We start from the raw sequence: 17579 nt of genomic DNA, 5'->3' as shown, positions 1-17579 counted from the left end.
ATTGCCTTTTACAACTATATTAGCAGCCTACACATCCCTGACATTGTGGTTTCTCCTAATATTTGACTTAGATTTTTCATTTAGAATTCAAATCTACATACAGGGGGTACCGGTACTGAGTCAACGTGTGGGGGTACAGGTTAGTCGAGGTAATTTGTACATGTAGGTGGGGTAAAGTGACAATGCATAGATAATAAACAGCGAGTAGCAGAGGTGTAAAAAGAAAATGGGGGGGGGTGTCAATGTATTAATCAATGTGGCATGTGGCCATTTGATTAATTGTTCAATAGTCTTATGGCTTGGGGGTAGAAGCTGTTAAGGAGCCTTTTGGACCTAGACTTGGCGCTCCGTTACTGCTTGAGAGAACAAGCAGAGAGAACAATCTACGACTTGGGTGACTGGAGTCTTTTATCATTTTTTGGGCCTTCCATTTTTTGTGTTAGCAAAACGGTCCTGTAGTGTGGCATCCACGTCATCTGACCACTTCCGTATTGAGCGAGGCACTGGTACTTCCTGCTTTAGTTTTTGCTTGTAAACAGGAATCAGGAGGTTGGAATTATGGTCAGATTTGCCAAATGGAGGGCGAGGGAGAGCCTTGTATGCATCTTTGTGTGTGGAGTAAAGGTGGTATAGAGTTTTTTTCCTGTTGTTGCACTTGTTACATGCTGGTAGAAATGAGTTAAAACAGATTTAAGTTTGTGTGCGTTAAAGTCCCCGGTCACTAGGAGCGCCGCTTCTGGATGAGCATTTTCTTGCTTGCTTATGGCCTTATACAGCACGTTGAGTGTGGTCTTAGTGCCAGCATCGGTTTGTGGTGGTAAATAAACAGCTATGAAAATATAGATGAAAGCTCTTGGTAGATAGTGTGGTCTACAGCTTATCATGAGGTACTCTACCTCAAGGAAGTCTAGAGGTATTGCTCGCCTAATATTAGACATAGCACACCAGCTGTTATTGACAAATAGACACACACAACACCACCCCTCGTCTTACCAGACGTAGCTCTTCAGTCCTGCCGATGCACGGAAAACCCAGCCAACTGTATATTATCCGTGTTGTCGTTCAGCCACGACTCGTGAAACATAAGATATTACAGTTTTTAATGTCCCGTTGGTGGGATAGTCTCTAATGGAGATCCTCCAGTTTATTCTCCAGTGATTGCACATTAGCCAATAGAACGGATGGTAGAGACAGGTTACCCACTTGCCGACCAATTCTCACAAGGCACCTCGATCTCCGCCCCCTGTTTTTCCGTCTTTTCTTCATGTGAATGACGTTACATTACACAGGTGCACCTTGTGCTGGGAACAATAAAAGACCACTCTAAAATGTGCAGTTGTGTCGCATAACACAATGCCACAGTTTTTTCAAGTTGAGGGAGCTTGCAATTGACATGCTTACAGCAGGAATGTCCACCAGAGCTGATGCCAGAGAATTGAATGTTAATTTCTCTACCATAAGCCGCCTCCAACATCGTTTTAGAGAATTTGGCAGTAAGTCCAACCGCAGACCACGTGTAACCACACCAGCCCAGGACCTCCATATCCGGCTTCTTCACCTGTGGGATCATCTGAGACCAGCCACCCGGACAGCTGATGGAACTAAGGACTATTTCCGTCTGTAATATAGCCCTTTTGTTGGGGAAAAACTTATTCTGACTGGCAAGGCCTTGCTCCCCAGTGGGTGGGCCAGTCTCCCAAGTGGGTGGGCATATGCCCTCACAGGCCCACCCACGGCTGTGCCCCTGCCCAGTCATGGGAAATCCAAAGATTAAGGCCTATTTCATTTATTTCAATTTACTGTTTTCCTTATATTTATGTTTTATTTTTATGAACCTTTATTTAACTAGGCAAGTTAGTTAAGAACAAATTCTTATTTACAATGACGGCCTACCAAAAGGCAAAAGGCCTCTTGCGGGGACGGGTGCATGGGATTTACAATAAAGAATTAATACAATATAAATATAGGACAAAACACACATCACAACAAGAGTCAACACTACATAAAGAGAGACATAAGACAACAACATAGCAAGGCAGCAACACATGACAACACAGCATGGCAGCAACACAACATAACAACAACATGGTAGCAGCACAACATGGTAGCAGCACAAAACATGGTACAAACATTATTGGGCACAGATAACAGCACAAAAGGGCAAAAAGGTAGAGACAGCAATACATCAGACAAAGCAGCCACAACTGTTAGTAAGAGTGTCCATGATTGAGTCTTTGAATGAAGAGATTGAGATAAAACTGTCCAGTTTGAGTGTTTGTTGCAGCTTGTTCCAGTTGCTAGCTACAGCGAACTGAAAAGAGGAGCGACCCAGGGATGTGTGTGCTTTGGGGACCTTTAACAGAATGTGACTGGCAGCACGGGTGTTGTATGTGGAGGATGAGGGCTGCAGTAGATATCTCAGATAGGGGGGAGTAAGGCCTAAGAGGGTTTTACAAATAAGCATCAACCAGTGGGTCTTGCGACCGGGTATACAGAGATGACCAGTTTACAGAGGAGTATAGAGTGCAGTGATGTGTCCTATAAGGAGCCTTGGTGGCGAATCTGATGGCCGAATGGTAAAGAACATCTAGCTGAACTGTAACTAGTTTAAATTGTTGCATGTTGTGTTTAGATTTTTGTTTAGTATAGTTGCAGTCCCTGGTATAAATATTCATGAACACTAGGCAAACATGACTGATGCGATGGTTGTTTGCACAACTATCCACAAGAGGGAGTGTTAAGATTACTGTCCTCAAATCTAAACCTGTTGACTGACCTGGGAGCCCTGTTCCCCATAATAACAAATAACATTTTTGTCCATGAAAAATATATTCTATAGCCTACAACAAGAGAACACAAGATGAATGTTGCCTATAATTTTAGGGTTATCCTTTCCTATGTGATATTTCATGGGAATATCATCAAAACTATAATTGATATGTTTTTAGAACAATTTCCCTTCCCCATCTTATGCAGTTATCACATTTTCCTTAGTAGCTGAGGAATGTTCAACTCTGTTCTTTTGAGACAGAGTTTAGTAGGCCTGTTGATTGGTTGAGGGATTTGATAGCAACAACATTGAGTGGCCATCTGTTGATTGGCCTACCCCACTGTGCAGTTTGTTCCACTTTGGTTCAAAGTAATTTCATTCAAATGACGTGGTAACAACGTTTATTCAACCAGTGTGCGCCCAGTGGGTAGACCTACTTGTAAAAATGGCAATTCTGAAAACGCTTACCTGTAGCCTAACTATGTATTTCCTGTAGGGTACCAGGGGGTAACTAGCCCCCTGGGGTAATTTTAATTCCAGGTTGTAAGGCAACAAAATAGGAAAAATGCCAAGAGAGGTGAATGCTTTCGCAAGCCACTGTATCTATAATTAAATATACAAGCAGAAAAGCCTTAAGATAAGTAATCCACTTGTTTAGAGAGAAAAATGTAGATAATTTTTGAGTAAAGTAGTAATATGTTGAATGAGTATGTTGGGGGCAACTCGCCCCCCTACTAATGGGTAACTGGCCCCTGGGGGATAGTTACCCCTTTATGGTTATGAATGTGTTTCTACCTGTCACTTAGACACTGACTAGCTCAGTTAGCGCTAGTTTATGCTGACTTGCTAGCTAGCAACTTCACTAGCAGTAAATGCTAGCCAGTTAGCTAGTTAGCATAAGCTGCTAGGAGTGCTAGCTAGCAACCTTACTACCAGATCGTCTGAGGTAAAATATACAAAAATATAACGTAACTTAATTGCAGTTGTAAATGATTCCACTAGTGACTGATTGCTTTACAGTTAATGTGACTTTATAGCCTTTTAAATATTTTACACAGCATTTTATGTCATATAGCTAGATAGCTAGGTTTTTAAGAGAGCTTTTCAATTGGCATCTCTCCCCCTGTTTTCAGTCACAGGTGGTGACTGGATTAGGTGTGAGCAATGCATGAGGTGGGCTCATGGGTTGTGCTCCAATTTTACTGGGGATAGATTTATCTGTGACCTATGTACAAATTAGAGTTGTGCAATAGCAGAGCATAAGAGAGTTGCCACATCAATGTTACATTGAGTTAATTATTTAGTTATTGTTATGAAATGTTATATTCCAATGTTATTTAATGTTATTTGTTATATTCCATTCCAATATTATATTCCAATGAATATGTTTTTTTTTTTAATTAAAAACAACTATTGAAAATCTTTTGCTCCTGAATGTAATTTTAAAGACTGCTGGGACTTAAATTTTTGCTGAGATTTAAAATTGGCTACCATCCGGTTACTCAACCCTGCAACTTAGAGGCTGCTGCCCTATATACATAGACATCTGATCACTGGTCGCTTTAATAATGGAACACTAGTCACTTTAATAATGTTTAAATACTGCTTTTCTCATTTTATATGTATATACTGTATTCTATTCTACTGTATTTTAGTCAATGCCACTTCGACATTGCTCGTCCTAATATTTATATATTTCTTCATTATTTTATTTTACTTTTAGATTTGTGCGTATTGTTAGATATTACTGCACTGTTGGAGCTAGGAACACAAGCATTTCGCTACACCCGCAATAACATCTGCTAAATATGTGTATGTGACCAATACAATTTGATTTGGATTTGATTTAGTCAAATAATATTTAGTGCAATTGTAAATAATGGATTGTATGGAAAAGGAACAACAAAGAAAGAACAAAGAAAATTAATGTTCAGGTGAGCTAAACAGAGGTACTGAATGATTAGTGGAATCTGTGTGGCTAGCTGGACAGGTAGGATGACTGACAGTGAAGGTGAACAGGTGGTCACAGGTCAGGTGACAGAGGAAGGGATGAAACTGAGGCAGGAATTCCTTTAACCATAAAGTGGTATATTTACTGCTTTGTCTGTGCTGCGTAACAAAGGAAACTGGATACATGTTATTCTATCAAATTCAGAATCACAAAGATCAAATCATAACAATCATTCATTATTAACATAATTAGGTAATTCAGCAATTCAGTTCAATAAGAAGTCAATAGGAATCATCCTTGAGTCATTTAGGCTCGTAACTATTCATCATAATCAAGAGAAGAATAATACAAATAATTGTCACGCCCTGACCATAGAGAGCCTTTTATTCTCTATGTTGGTTAGGTCGGGGTGTGACTAGGGTGGGTAATCTAGGTTGTTTTATTTCTATGTTGGCCTGGTATGGTTCCCAATCAGAGGCATCCGTTTATCGTTGTCTCTGATTGGGGATCATATTTAGGCAGCCATTTCCCCACTCTGTTTTGTGGGATCTTGTTTTGTATAGTTGCCTGTGAGCACTCCAGAATGTCACGTTTCGTTTGTTCTTTATTGTTTTGTTTGTGCAGAAGTTTCACTTTATAATAAAGATGTGGAACGCTTCTTACGATGACCGTGACAGAAGTTCCCACCACAACAGGACCAAGCAGCGTGCCCAGGAGGAAAGAGTATCCTGGACTTGGGAGGAGATTTTGGATGGGAAGGGATCCTGGACTTGGGAGGAAATCCTGGCAGGACAGGATCGCCTTCCTTGGCGGCAGACGCAAGGAGAGAAGGGAGGACAGCGACGACGCTGGGGTTCGCGACCACAAGGAAAGCCCAAAGGACAGCCCCCCCAAAAAATGTTGGGGGGGGGCACACGGGGTGGTCGGCGGAGCCAAGGAGCGAACCAGAGCCAATCTGGGTGAAGAGGAAGAAATTGGAGGAGAGTGAACTGAGAGAGTCAGAGACCGTCAGTGAGTTGATAGAGAAATTGGAGGAGAGAGAAATGAGAGAGTTGTTTTATTGGTGTATGATGCACGACATTCGCCCTAAGGAGCGTGTTATCTGTTTGATGCCACCTGAGTCAGCTCTCCGTACTCGTCCTGAGAAGAGTGCTAGCAGTCTGGTAAAAACTGTGCCAGCTCCACGCACCAGGTCTCCAGTACGCCTTCACAGCCCAGTACGTCCTGTGCCAGCTCCCCGCACTCGCCGTGCGAAATGTGTCATCGTTCCGGTACCATTTGTGCCGGCTCTACGCACCAAGTCTCCAGTATGCCTCCACAGCCCAGTACGTCCTGTGCCAGCTCCTCGCACTTGCCCTGAAGAGCGTGTCACCAGTCTGGTGCAACCTGTACCGGTCCCACGCATCAGGCCTCCAGTGTGCCCCCCCCAGTCAGGCATGTCCTGTGCCTGCTCCTCGCACTCGCCCTGAAAAGCGTGTCACCAGTCCAGTGCAACCTGTGCCGGTCCCACGCATCAGGCCTCCAGTGCGCCTCCCCAGTCCGGCATGTCCTGTGCCTGCTCCCCGCACTCGCCCTGAAGTGCGTGTCACCAGTCCGGTGCCACCTGTACCGGCTCCACGCACTAGGCCTCCAGTGCGCATCAACAGTCCAGAGCTTCCGGCGACGGTCCCCAGTCCGGAGCTTCCGGCCACGGTCCACAATCCGGAACCTCCTGCGACGGTCCACAGTCCGAAACCTCCTGCAACGGTCCACAGTCCGAAACCTCCTGCGAAGGTCCACAGTCCGAAACCTCCTGCGACGGTCCACAGTCCGAAACCTCCTGCGACGGTCCACAGTCCGGAATCTCCTGCGACGGTCCACAGTCCGGAATCTCCTACGACAGTCCACAGGCCGGAGCCCTCCTTTGCGCCGATGCCCAGTCCAGGCACGGCGTCCAGTCCAGCTCCAAGGCCGGAGCCTTCCTCTGCGCCGGTGCCCAGTCCAGGCATGGCATCCAGTCCAGCTCCAAGGCCGGAGCCTTCCTCTGTGCCGGTGCCCAGTCCGGGCACGGCTTCCAGTCCAGCTCCAAGGGCGGAGCCTTCCTCTGCACTGGTGCCCAGTCCAGGCACGGCGTCCAGTCCCGCTCCAAGGCCGGAGCCTTCCTCTGCGCCGATGTCCAGGCACGGCGTCCAGTCCCGCTCCAGGGCCTTCCTTTGTGCCGGTGCCCAGTCCAGGCACGGCGGCCAACTCAGCTCCATGGCCGGAGCCTTCTGCGGCGCCGGTGCCCAGTCCAGGAACGACGTTCAGCCCGGCGCCATGGCTGGATCCGGGGTCTGGACGGGGGTTACGACCTGCACCGGAGCCGCCACCAACGCTAGATGCCTACCCGGACCCTCCCCTATTGAGTCAGGTTTTGCGGCCGGAGTCCGCACCTTTGGGGGGGGCCATAGAGAGCCTTTTATTCTCTATGTTGGCCTGGTATGGTTCCCAATCAGAGGCAGCCATTTATCGTTGTATCTGATTGGGGATCATATTTAGGCAGCCATTTCCCCACTGTGTTTTGCGGGATCTTGTTTTGTTTTTGTGTAGTTGCCTGTGAGCACTCCAGAATGTCACATTTCGTTTGTTCTTTATTGTTTTGTTTGTGCAGAAGTTTCACTTTATAATAAAGATGTGGAACGCTACGTACGCTGCGCCTTGGTCCAGTTCTTACGACAACCGTGACAATAATTCAATCAGTGATCGATCATTCAATCTATAATCCCCATCAGTTTGATATCAGAATTGATCAGTTCAGCAAACAATTACGTTAAATATTTCAACCTTTCAAGTTTGTCTTCATATGTACATGTAATTTCATTACATATTAACCATATATCAATAGCATAATTGGCCTGTGATGATCTGTAGGGCTGTGATCATTGACCATTTACATTACACAATAAATTTGAAGTGTGCACTCCAAGCCGCGCTTCGCGGTAATAACTATAAACAATATAACTGATGGCCCGCTCTCCCGATCGTAACAGATAGTTCAGATGAAAAGGTAACAGGTTTGGTGGACTTTTGTGGATTCATGGACGCACAGAACTTCTGGATTAGACGGAGTTAAGGAAGAGAAAGCAGTGAGATCGGGCGATGGCGATTTCCTCCTTTTAATGAGTTGAGATCTGTCGGACATTTCCACCTGACCTAATTAAAGCGCCCCTGGCCCAGCTGAGCAAGTGGCCATGAATTAAAGAATTATTCCACCAACTCCATGGGCCTTTTCTACAGGTACTTTACATCAAATCTACTCATAGTGCGGATATTAATGGTGACATATGCAACACCATTTCCCCCCAATATTTTATATAAATAATTAAAATAAGACAGCTTTTAAGTATTACTTACTAAATAATTTCTAAATAAAACTGATGAAATGGATTTGAACACACTTGTGTGAAACCCTATGCCATAATCTTCTACCAGGGTAACTGGCACCCCCGTTTTTAGAAACAACATTTCATGAAATAACAAAAAAAGTGAAAACTGTGGCCATTTATTTCCCTTAGTAGTTTATGCCTAAGCATGACCTTCATCCACATACCAATGTTTTTCTCCAAATGTAGCTTTTTTTGTGTCAGCAATTAGACACTGTTCTTAGGGGGGACTAGTTACCCCCTAGTACCCTACAACTGCCGTCCTTCTACTGGGTGCTAAAATTCATACTTTTAATAAAAACGTGTGTGTAATACAACCACCGAGTTTTTTACATGTTGTGTTGCTCCACTGGAGACACAGCAGCCTTGACATAGCCTACAACATAAACTGAGATTAATGGTGCTTTCCAGATAACTAGGAACTCGGATATAACCGGGGTCATGTCATGACATCGGTGATCTTCAGGTCGGAAAGTCTGAGCTAGGAAGATTCCCGAGTTTCCGACTTTGAATGACTGTTTTAAACGATTTTTTCCCAGTCTGAGCTAGTTTTTCCCCCAGAGTTGTCTTGAACGCAATGAAGTCGGAGATTTATCCAGTTACAAGTTGTTTTGAACAGAGCATCAATTGGCACAAACCTATTTGCGCTGAGTTGAGAAACACAAATGAGGGAAAAGTCGGTGGTTGTACTCGATACAAGTTTTAAAAAAATGTTTAAAGTTAGAATTTCATCACCCCGCGGAAGGACCGCAGGCTGCCGCAGTTGTACAGGACAAACATAGGTACAGGTAAAGCGTTTTCAGAATTGAAATGTTTACAAGTATCGACTGATGGTGACTCAGTGTTGTTGCTATCAATTCTCAACTCCGCCTCCGTATAAAATAACGGAATTGAGTTTGGTAGCTTATAATACGTTTTGTATTGTAGACCTACACCGTGACCGGCAAGCTGTAGATGACATGCGTATTGTGCAATTCCACAAACATTAACCTGGAGAGAGGCGATCATTTTTGTGCTGGTCCGGTGTGTGACGTCACATTTTAAACACGGTGGCTGGTTGTGCGCTTGTAAACAATAGGCTACTGATTTCGTTCTGGGCACAGCGCAGGCAAGACACGCGGGAGAGAACATAACTAGGAAGAGTGAAAACCTTTTTTTAGGTGCTCAGCGCATTCCAAGCGGCGAATGAACAGATTTGTGCAGGTTTTTAAGTGGAATATTTTTGTCCATTTATTGGATCCATTTTTGGAGGGGAAATGGCATGCCTTATGGCAGCATTTTCTGTGAATAACGCCACTGTCACTAACTCCATCCTAATGGTAAGAAAACGCTCTTATTCATTAAAAATGAAAATGTGATTGTGTCAATGTATTGTGATAATATTGATGGTATTTTCTTTAATTACATCTTTTTTTATCATTTTATTTAACCTTTATTTAACCAGGCAAGTTGTTAAGAAAAAATGCATATTTACAATGACGGCCTGGCAAGTTGTGCATTTCTTTAAATTAACATGTCTGATCAGCATTTTGCTATCAGTTCTTCTTGTTCATCATAATGTCCAACACTGTTCATCATAATAGGCAGCCTAGATGAGAATATGAACTGTAATATCCCCTCTCCAAATGATTGAAATGCATTATGATCAGCGGTGTAAAGTACTTAAGTAAAAATACTTTAAAGTGTTACTTCAGTAGTTTTTGCTGTATCTGTACTTTACTATTTCGATTTTTTGACAACTTTTACTTTTACTACCTTCCTAAAGAAAGTTATGTACTTCTTACTCCATACATTTTCACTGACACCCAAAAGTACTCGTTACATTTTGAATGCTTAGCAGGACAGAAATGAACCATTTCACGCACTTATCAAGAGAACATCCCTGGTCATCTCTACCCGCATCTGATCTGGCGACTCACTAAACACAATGCTTTGTTTTCTAAGTGATGTCTGAGTGTTGGAGAGTGCCCCTGCCTATCCGTAAATAAATAAAAAACACGAACAATTGTGCCATCTGGTTTGCTTAATATAAGGAATTTGAAATGATTTATACTTTTACATTTGATACATTTTTGCAATTACATTTAGTTTTGATACTTAAGTATATTTAAAACCAAATACTTTTAGACTTTTACTTAAGTAGTATGTTACTGGGTGACTTTCACTTTATTTATTGAGTCATTTCCTATTTACTTTTACTCAAGTATGACAATTGGGTACTTTTCCCACCACTGATTATGATTGTATTAATACTATGTGGGAAATACTTTAATAGATGTTTTGCGTTTTCAAATCATGATAATTACAATAACGATAACAATATTTGCTAATTATTAGGCAACATGACTATATCAATCTGCAAGTTTTTCATTTAGTCAGTTTTGCTTAACCTGATGGCCATAAATGTTGTTAAAAACAACCCAATTTGGGTCATTTGGTAACCCATCACTGGGTAAATATTGGATAAAACACATGCTGGGTTATTTTGACCCAGCCAGTTGGGTATCTTTCACTTTCATGCTGGGTTGACGTAGCATCTGTGTATTTTTTTATGTAATCCCTAAGTTATTTTCAGGAGGTGTGGCTTTCAGATAGAACTTATTAATGGCAACCCGTGAGAGTAAATGTCATTCCTGTTCACCATGTTAAGCTTAAATAAAATGTTTTCTTAAAATATTTATCATTTTACAAATTATTTTAGAATTTAGGATTATTTATTACATATTATAATAAAGTGGTATCTATCCCAACTGTGATTTGTATAGGCTTTTAGGGAACTCATACACTTCTGTAAGCCTCATGGAATACCAAAAACCCCTACTAAACTATGTATAGGACATATTTTAATAACCCAGCACCAATAACCCAGCATCAACAACCTAACTGTGCTCTTTTTAAAGAAAACAATCCAACTATGTGACCCAACGCCTGCAACCTGGCAGTTGGGTCAACCAAACAACCCAGCATTTTTTTGTGAATGAACCATAGATTCAAATGACTGCCATCTTTCTTCAATAATCAATTTTTTATTACTCAAATGTGTATATGTAGTTAACACATACCGTGTAGTTCATCAGTATTATTGCATGGCTGTTGTTTTTCTTTGTGCTCAGAGTAAGCTTTGTCCGATAGTAACCTCGGCACTCTGCCTATAGATAGAAACAGATTAGGCGACTCTGCAGTAGCCTACAGTAGACTATGCCAATATGCACTTTGCCTAAATCATATTCTGAAAGGGAAATTATCAGAAATGTACATGCATATGTACATCCCATATCAAGGAATTGTGTTATAAGATATCTTTATTGTATTCAAGTTTGACTGTTGTCTACAATCTGGGATATTTTCAGTGGTCAAATTACAATTATTGACCTTGATTCTTGAAGAATAGAAATGCCTCTCAGGCTCAGCACAACTGTCTTGGTCTATCATAAGCCAAAATATTTTTTTTTTTACTCCATTGTTTAAGAATATCAAGATTGGAAATGAACAATGTATAGCATCATGTTTCAAACATATCATTTGGATGTCATGGATTGACATTCCTTGCATCACAAGCATTGTCTATGAATTTTAGAAGGGTTACATTTTCTTAGTCTCATCTCTCAACTTTTTATATCAAAACAAGTGGCGAGGCTGCCGTTTTTCAATTCCCAGTTTTAATGGTGTAACCTACCCCACTTTGTTTGCAAATTTTTTGATAATTCAATCATTTTATACTCCAAACCACCTGTTGTACCTCTCTCTCCATCACCACCAGAACACCAATGGGCCTCCTGATCTGATGCTGGACCCCAGGACTGTATGTGTATCTCTTGATGAAGTGGTATCCAATCATGTGAGCAGTCAACATACTCCATTATTAAATGGGCATCTCAAGAAAGTGGAGAACAGTCTAACTGAAGCCCAACGTTTTTCCTACCTGCCACATCGACCAGCAGTAAACATTGAATTCAAAGATGTCAGCTACTCAGTTCCAGAGGGACCATGGTGGAGAAAGAAAGGTGGGTGCATTATAGGCCTTTCTCAGGAATCTTATTTTTCAAATCAAATCACATTTTATTTGTCACATGTTTTGTAAACAACAGGTGTAGACTAACAGTAAAATGCTTATGGGCCCTTCCCAACAATGCAGAGAGAAAAATAGATAGAAAGTAACACGAGGTATAACTACAGTTTCCCACAATAAGTTGGGTGAATTTTGGCCCATTCCTCCTGACAGAGCTGGTGCAACTGAGTCAGGTTAGTTGGCCTCCTTGGTCGCACATGCTTTTTCAGTTCTGCCCACACATTTTCTATGGGATTGAGGTCAGGGCTTTGTGATGGCCACTCCAATACCTTGACTTTGTTGTCCTTTTTGCCACAACTTTGCCACAACTTTGGAAGTACGCTTGGAGTCATTGTCCATTTGGAAGACCCATTTGCGACCAAGCTTGTAATCCGTGATAGTTTGCAAACCCTGCCATATTCGACGAACTTCAGAGCCAGCGTAGTATGATTCGATCTTAGTCCTGTATTGATGTCTTGCCTGTTTGATGGCTCGCCCGAGATTGTAGCAGTATTTTCTATAAGCGTCCGGATTAGTGTCCTGCTCCTTGAAAACGGCAGCTCTAGCTTTTAGCTCAGTGTGGATGTTGCTTGTGTTTGGGATATGTACGTACGGTCACTGTGGGGATGATGACATCGATGCACTTAATGAAGCGTGTGACTGATGTGGTAATGTTATCGGATGATTCACAGAACATATTCCAGTCTGTGCTAGCGAAACAGTCCTGTAGCTTAGCAGCCGTTTCATCTGACCACTTGCGCTCAATATGGATCACTGGTACTTCCTGTTTGAGTTTTTGCTTGTAAGCAGGAAGAAGGAGGATAGCGTTATGGTCAGATTTTCCAAAGGGAGGGCGAGGGAGAGCCTTGTATGCTTTTCTGTGTGTGGAGTAAAGGTGATCAAGAGTTTATCACCTCTAGTTTCAAAGTTGACATGCTGGTAAAAATTTGGTCAAATGGATTTCAGTTTCCCTACATTCCCTGCACCAGTTTATTTGAATATTAAGTCAATCAAAAGTAGGTCAATTGTTACAATTCTGTACTTACATTTGGGGAGGCAGGTAGCCTAGTGCTTAGAGTGTTGGGCCAGTAACCGAAAGGTTGCTGGATCGAATCCCCAAGCTGACAAGGTAGAAATCTGTCATTCTGCAAGCCAGTTAACCCATGGTGTTATGGGTTGGGTTAAATGCAGAAGACACATTTCAGTTGAATACAGTACATTCAGTTGGACAACTGACTAGGTATCCCCTTTCCAACAGAAAGTGTAATTATTTTCCTCTGCATGTAGGGTACTACAGAAAACTGCAGCCTAGTGAAATTCTACATACCGCTTGCTCTTCAAATTTTGCTGGCAAAAATGTTTATTAAATTAGACATAATGATTGCTTTGTCTGGTGGATTATCATAAATAAATGCAGATTTGCATATTTGTAGGCAAAAATAGCTGCTAGTTAGTTTTTATTTAGCATGGATCTTATTTTGCGGTTCAGTGAAGCTTGTACTAGTGTTCAGATAACACATACTGTAAGCTCCAGTTAGGGACCTCAAATCACCTTTTAGAGAAATCAGCTGCCTGACAACACTCCGATCCCACTGAGTATTTTAAGAATCACCTACCATCATAAAAGTCTGATTTGATGTTGAGAGTGATGGAAGGCTATTGCTTCAAAGATGTGCCATCAAACACATTACTGTAAACAAAGTAAGATATTACTTGTTAGCCTTTTGAATAGGCACATCATTACTCCCTCTGGGTAAGTGATTGCTCTCCCACAAGACCAGAGCGAGAGAGTTGTTAGCGAGGTTGCTTTACGTTTGGGATTGGGTGCTGGTGGTAGTGTTTCTGTGAATCTGTATTGACGGAACTGCACAGCTGGCTAGTTACTCTGGCATGTCTTCACTGGAGGGGCCCTCCTCCCATCACAGCAAAGCACTGTTGTCTTCATTAGCACTCTCCATCTGGATGTTCATTGCCATGCAGACCTGCGCCTTCTGTCTGGCTGTTCATCTGTCTCCTTCTCAAAGCGTAGACTAGATCAGAGAAACATACAGACAACATTAAGATATAGAAGTGCAGAGAATACAAACATGTGATCTAATCATTAAAAGGCAGCCTACAGTTAGACGCACATGTATTACATTTCTTTTTTTTATAAACACATCAACAATGAGCATGGAGGAAAGGTAGGTCATCTAAATTGAATGGATGTTTGATTTAGATAATGGGAACTTCTGTCTGACCTTGTGGACTTGACCGGATGCTGTTGTCCCAGCCAGGCTTTAGGTCTGGGCAACATTACAGCCTGTATTGTTCCTGGTTGACTGAAATGGAAACCGGGCCGTCGAGCTGTCCTACAAATCTTGGTAATACATACAATAAGGAAACTGAGAAAACTCTGTAGCAAGTCATCTGCAGCCGCAACTAAGAGAGTCTGAGCTGCTCTCAGCCGGTTACTATCGGTCAGCAAACTACAGTAACCCAGATGCAGTGGGGGTGGGGCTGATGATAACACAGCAGGATGCCATGGGCTTTGCACTCACAAAGATACAAACTAAAAAGGATGCCGCTTGAGCTGCCTTTCATCTCTTAAAAGAGCAACGATTAGTGGGTTTTTTGCATTAACACATATGTCTAATGCTTCAATTCTTAATTGACCGATGGAGCTGGTTGCATCATAAAATTCACTAATAATAATAAACCTATAACGTTAATTTTAGATGTCAAATCGACCTCAACCACATTTCAATTCATTACGCCACTTTATTTACTGTAGAACACACATTTATTTGCATAGCTAGTTGTGATGATGGCTTAAAGGGACATTACACATTTTCAACCTTTAATATTCATGATCTCCAGCACTACTCCAACGTCAACAATGTTGATCAACCAGTGGGCCTCCCTGTGGCTCAGTTGGTAGAGCATGGTGTTTGCAACGCCAACATGGTGTGTGCAATGCCAGGGTTGTGGGTTCGATTCCCACGGGGGGCCAGTACAAAAAAAAAATGCATGAAATGAAATGTATGTATTCACTACTGTAAGTCGCTCTGGATAAGAGCGTTTACTAAAATGTAAATGTACAGTATGGGATTTTAACCAATTAGTAGCCAATGACTACTCACAATTGGTTAAAATCACATGATTCACACCAGATGGTGCCATTGGAAAAAATGATCTTGCTCTGTCTTTTTTACTACAAAACATAGACCTTTAAATATCCCTTTAACTAGACTCAGACCTACAGTTTAGTGCATTGATGTGACCTGACCTTGTCTTTTCTGACTGACCATCTGTCTGACTGAGAGGATGACGAGGCATGGGTATCACCCTGGAAATCCATTAGATGACGTGTCAGTTAGTGCTTTAAAGACCTGATGCATTTCACCTAGGCTGAACCCTCCAGACATACAGACATTCGGTTACTCTGCCGTTTACACCAAATAGTATTGGTGGTGACGAAAGTGTGTGTGCTTGCTTACATGCATGTCTGTGAGCGAGCGAGCGAGCATGACTAAATGTTTTGCTCCCCGTTTTTAAAGCGCATCAGAGGACTAATATTCAAGGGATTAGGCCACTGTAAGCTTTTGTTTGTTGGCATGGCTCTATATAGCTTTTTTAGAAATGTTTGTGTAAGGAGTCTGCTCTCTCGTGTTTAATAGACTTCACACAACTGAGTCACATACTCTTTTAATGTCAGCTTTGGTTGAAAAGAAAAACAGCTCTGCCCTGGTTATAATCTCGATCTTTCAGGACGATCTTTCAAGATCCGTCAGGATCATGGGAAAGATTTATAACAGGGTAGTACAACTGAGTCACTGTCACGAAGGGATGTCAGCATCTACAATATGTCTGTCAGAGCATGGGCACCTGCGCAGGGAACCCTGGGAGTTGAATTACTCTCAGATTTGTGCCACTGAGGATCCCTGTGATATCCTGGTGACTTTAGCAAGGTGTTCAGATCTACATTTAGATGTATTTATTTTATTTAACCTTTATTTAACTAGGCAAGTCAGTTAAGAACAAATTCTTATTTACAATGACGGCCTACCAAAAGGCAAAAGGCCTTCTGCGGGCACGGGGGCCTGGGATTAAAAATAAATAATAAATACAATATATATATATATATATAGGACAAAACACACATCACGACAAGAGAGAGAACACAACACTACATAAAAAGAGACCTAAGACAACAACATAGCAAGGCAGCAACACATGACACAGCATGGTAGCAACACAACAAAACAACAACATGGTAGCAACACATTTACATTTACATTTAAGTCATTTAGCAGACGCTCTTATCCAGAACACAACATGGTACTGTACAGTAGCAGTACAAAACATGGTACAAATATTATTGGGCACAGACAACAGCACAAAGGGCAATAAGGTAGAGACAACAATACATCACACAAAGCAGCCACAACTGTCAGTAAGAGTGTCCATGATTGAGTCTTTGAATGAAGAGATTGAGATAAAACTGTCCAGTTGAGTGTTTGTTGCATCTCTTTCCAGTCGCTAGCTGCAGCGAACTGAAAAGAGGAGCGACCCAGGGATGTGTGTGCTTTGGGGACCTTTAACAGAATGTGACTGGCAGAACGGGTGTTGTATGTGGAGGATGAAGGCTGCAGTAGACATCTCAGATAGGGGGGAGTGAGGCCTAAGAGGGTTTTATAAATAAGCATCAACCAGTGGGTCTTGCGACGTATAGAGTGTAGTGATGTGTCCTATAAGGAGCATTGGTGGCAAATCTGATGGCCGAATGGTAAAGAACATCTAGCTGCTCGAGAGCACCCTTACCTTCCCATATATAAATTATGTTTCCATAATCTAGCATGGGTAGGATGGTCATCTGAATCAGGGTTAGTTTGGCAGCTGGGGTGAAAGAGGAGCAATTACGATAGAAGAAACCAAGTCTAGATTTATCTATAGCCTGCAGCTTTGATATGTGCTGAGAGAAGGACAGTGCACCATCTAGCCATACTCCCAAGTACTTGTATGAGGTGACTACCTCAAGCTCTAAACCCTCAGAGGTAGTAATAACACCTGTGGGAGGAGGGACATTCCTCTTACCAAACTACCTTTGTTTTGGAGATGTTCAGAACAAGGTTAAGGGTAGAGAAAGCTTGTTGGACACTAAGAAAGTTTTATTGTAGAGCATTTAACACAAACTCCGGGGAGGGGCCAGCTGAGTATAAGACTGTATCATCTGCCTATAAATGGATGAGAGAGCGCCCTACTGCCTGAGCTATGTTGTTGATGTAAATTGAGAAGAGCGTGGGGCCTAGGATCGAGCCTTGGGGTACTCCCTTGGTGACAGTCAGTGGCTGAGACAGCAGATTTTCTGACTTTATAGACGGCACTCTTTGAGAGAGGTTGTTAGCAAACCAGGCCAAAGACCCCTCA

The 17579-nt window shown here is 42.3% G+C and overlaps 1 protein-coding gene across 1 annotated transcript in view; it reads left to right on the top strand.

The window, feature by feature from the left end:
* The first annotated feature begins 8671 nt into the window (after window positions 1-8671).
* abcg1 (ATP-binding cassette, sub-family G (WHITE), member 1) overlaps window positions 8672-17579 on the top strand; it is a 33533-nt gene continuing 24625 nt past the window's right edge. The window contains exons 1-2 of the mRNA XM_014161979.2: window positions 8672-9441; window positions 11883-12126. Of these exons, the coding sequence (XP_014017454.1) occupies window positions 9379-9441; window positions 11883-12126 (307 nt within the window). The 5' untranslated portion in view covers window positions 8672-9378. The remainder of the gene's footprint in view (window positions 9442-11882; window positions 12127-17579) is intronic.

This window comes from Salmo salar, chromosome ssa20 (genome assembly GCF_905237065.1).
Source record: "Salmo salar chromosome ssa20, Ssal_v3.1, whole genome shotgun sequence".
Taxonomy (NCBI): domain Eukaryota; kingdom Metazoa; phylum Chordata; class Actinopteri; order Salmoniformes; family Salmonidae; genus Salmo; species Salmo salar.
The sequence above is the reverse complement of the archived record's forward strand: the minus strand, read 5'-3'. Positions and strand labels throughout refer to the sequence as shown.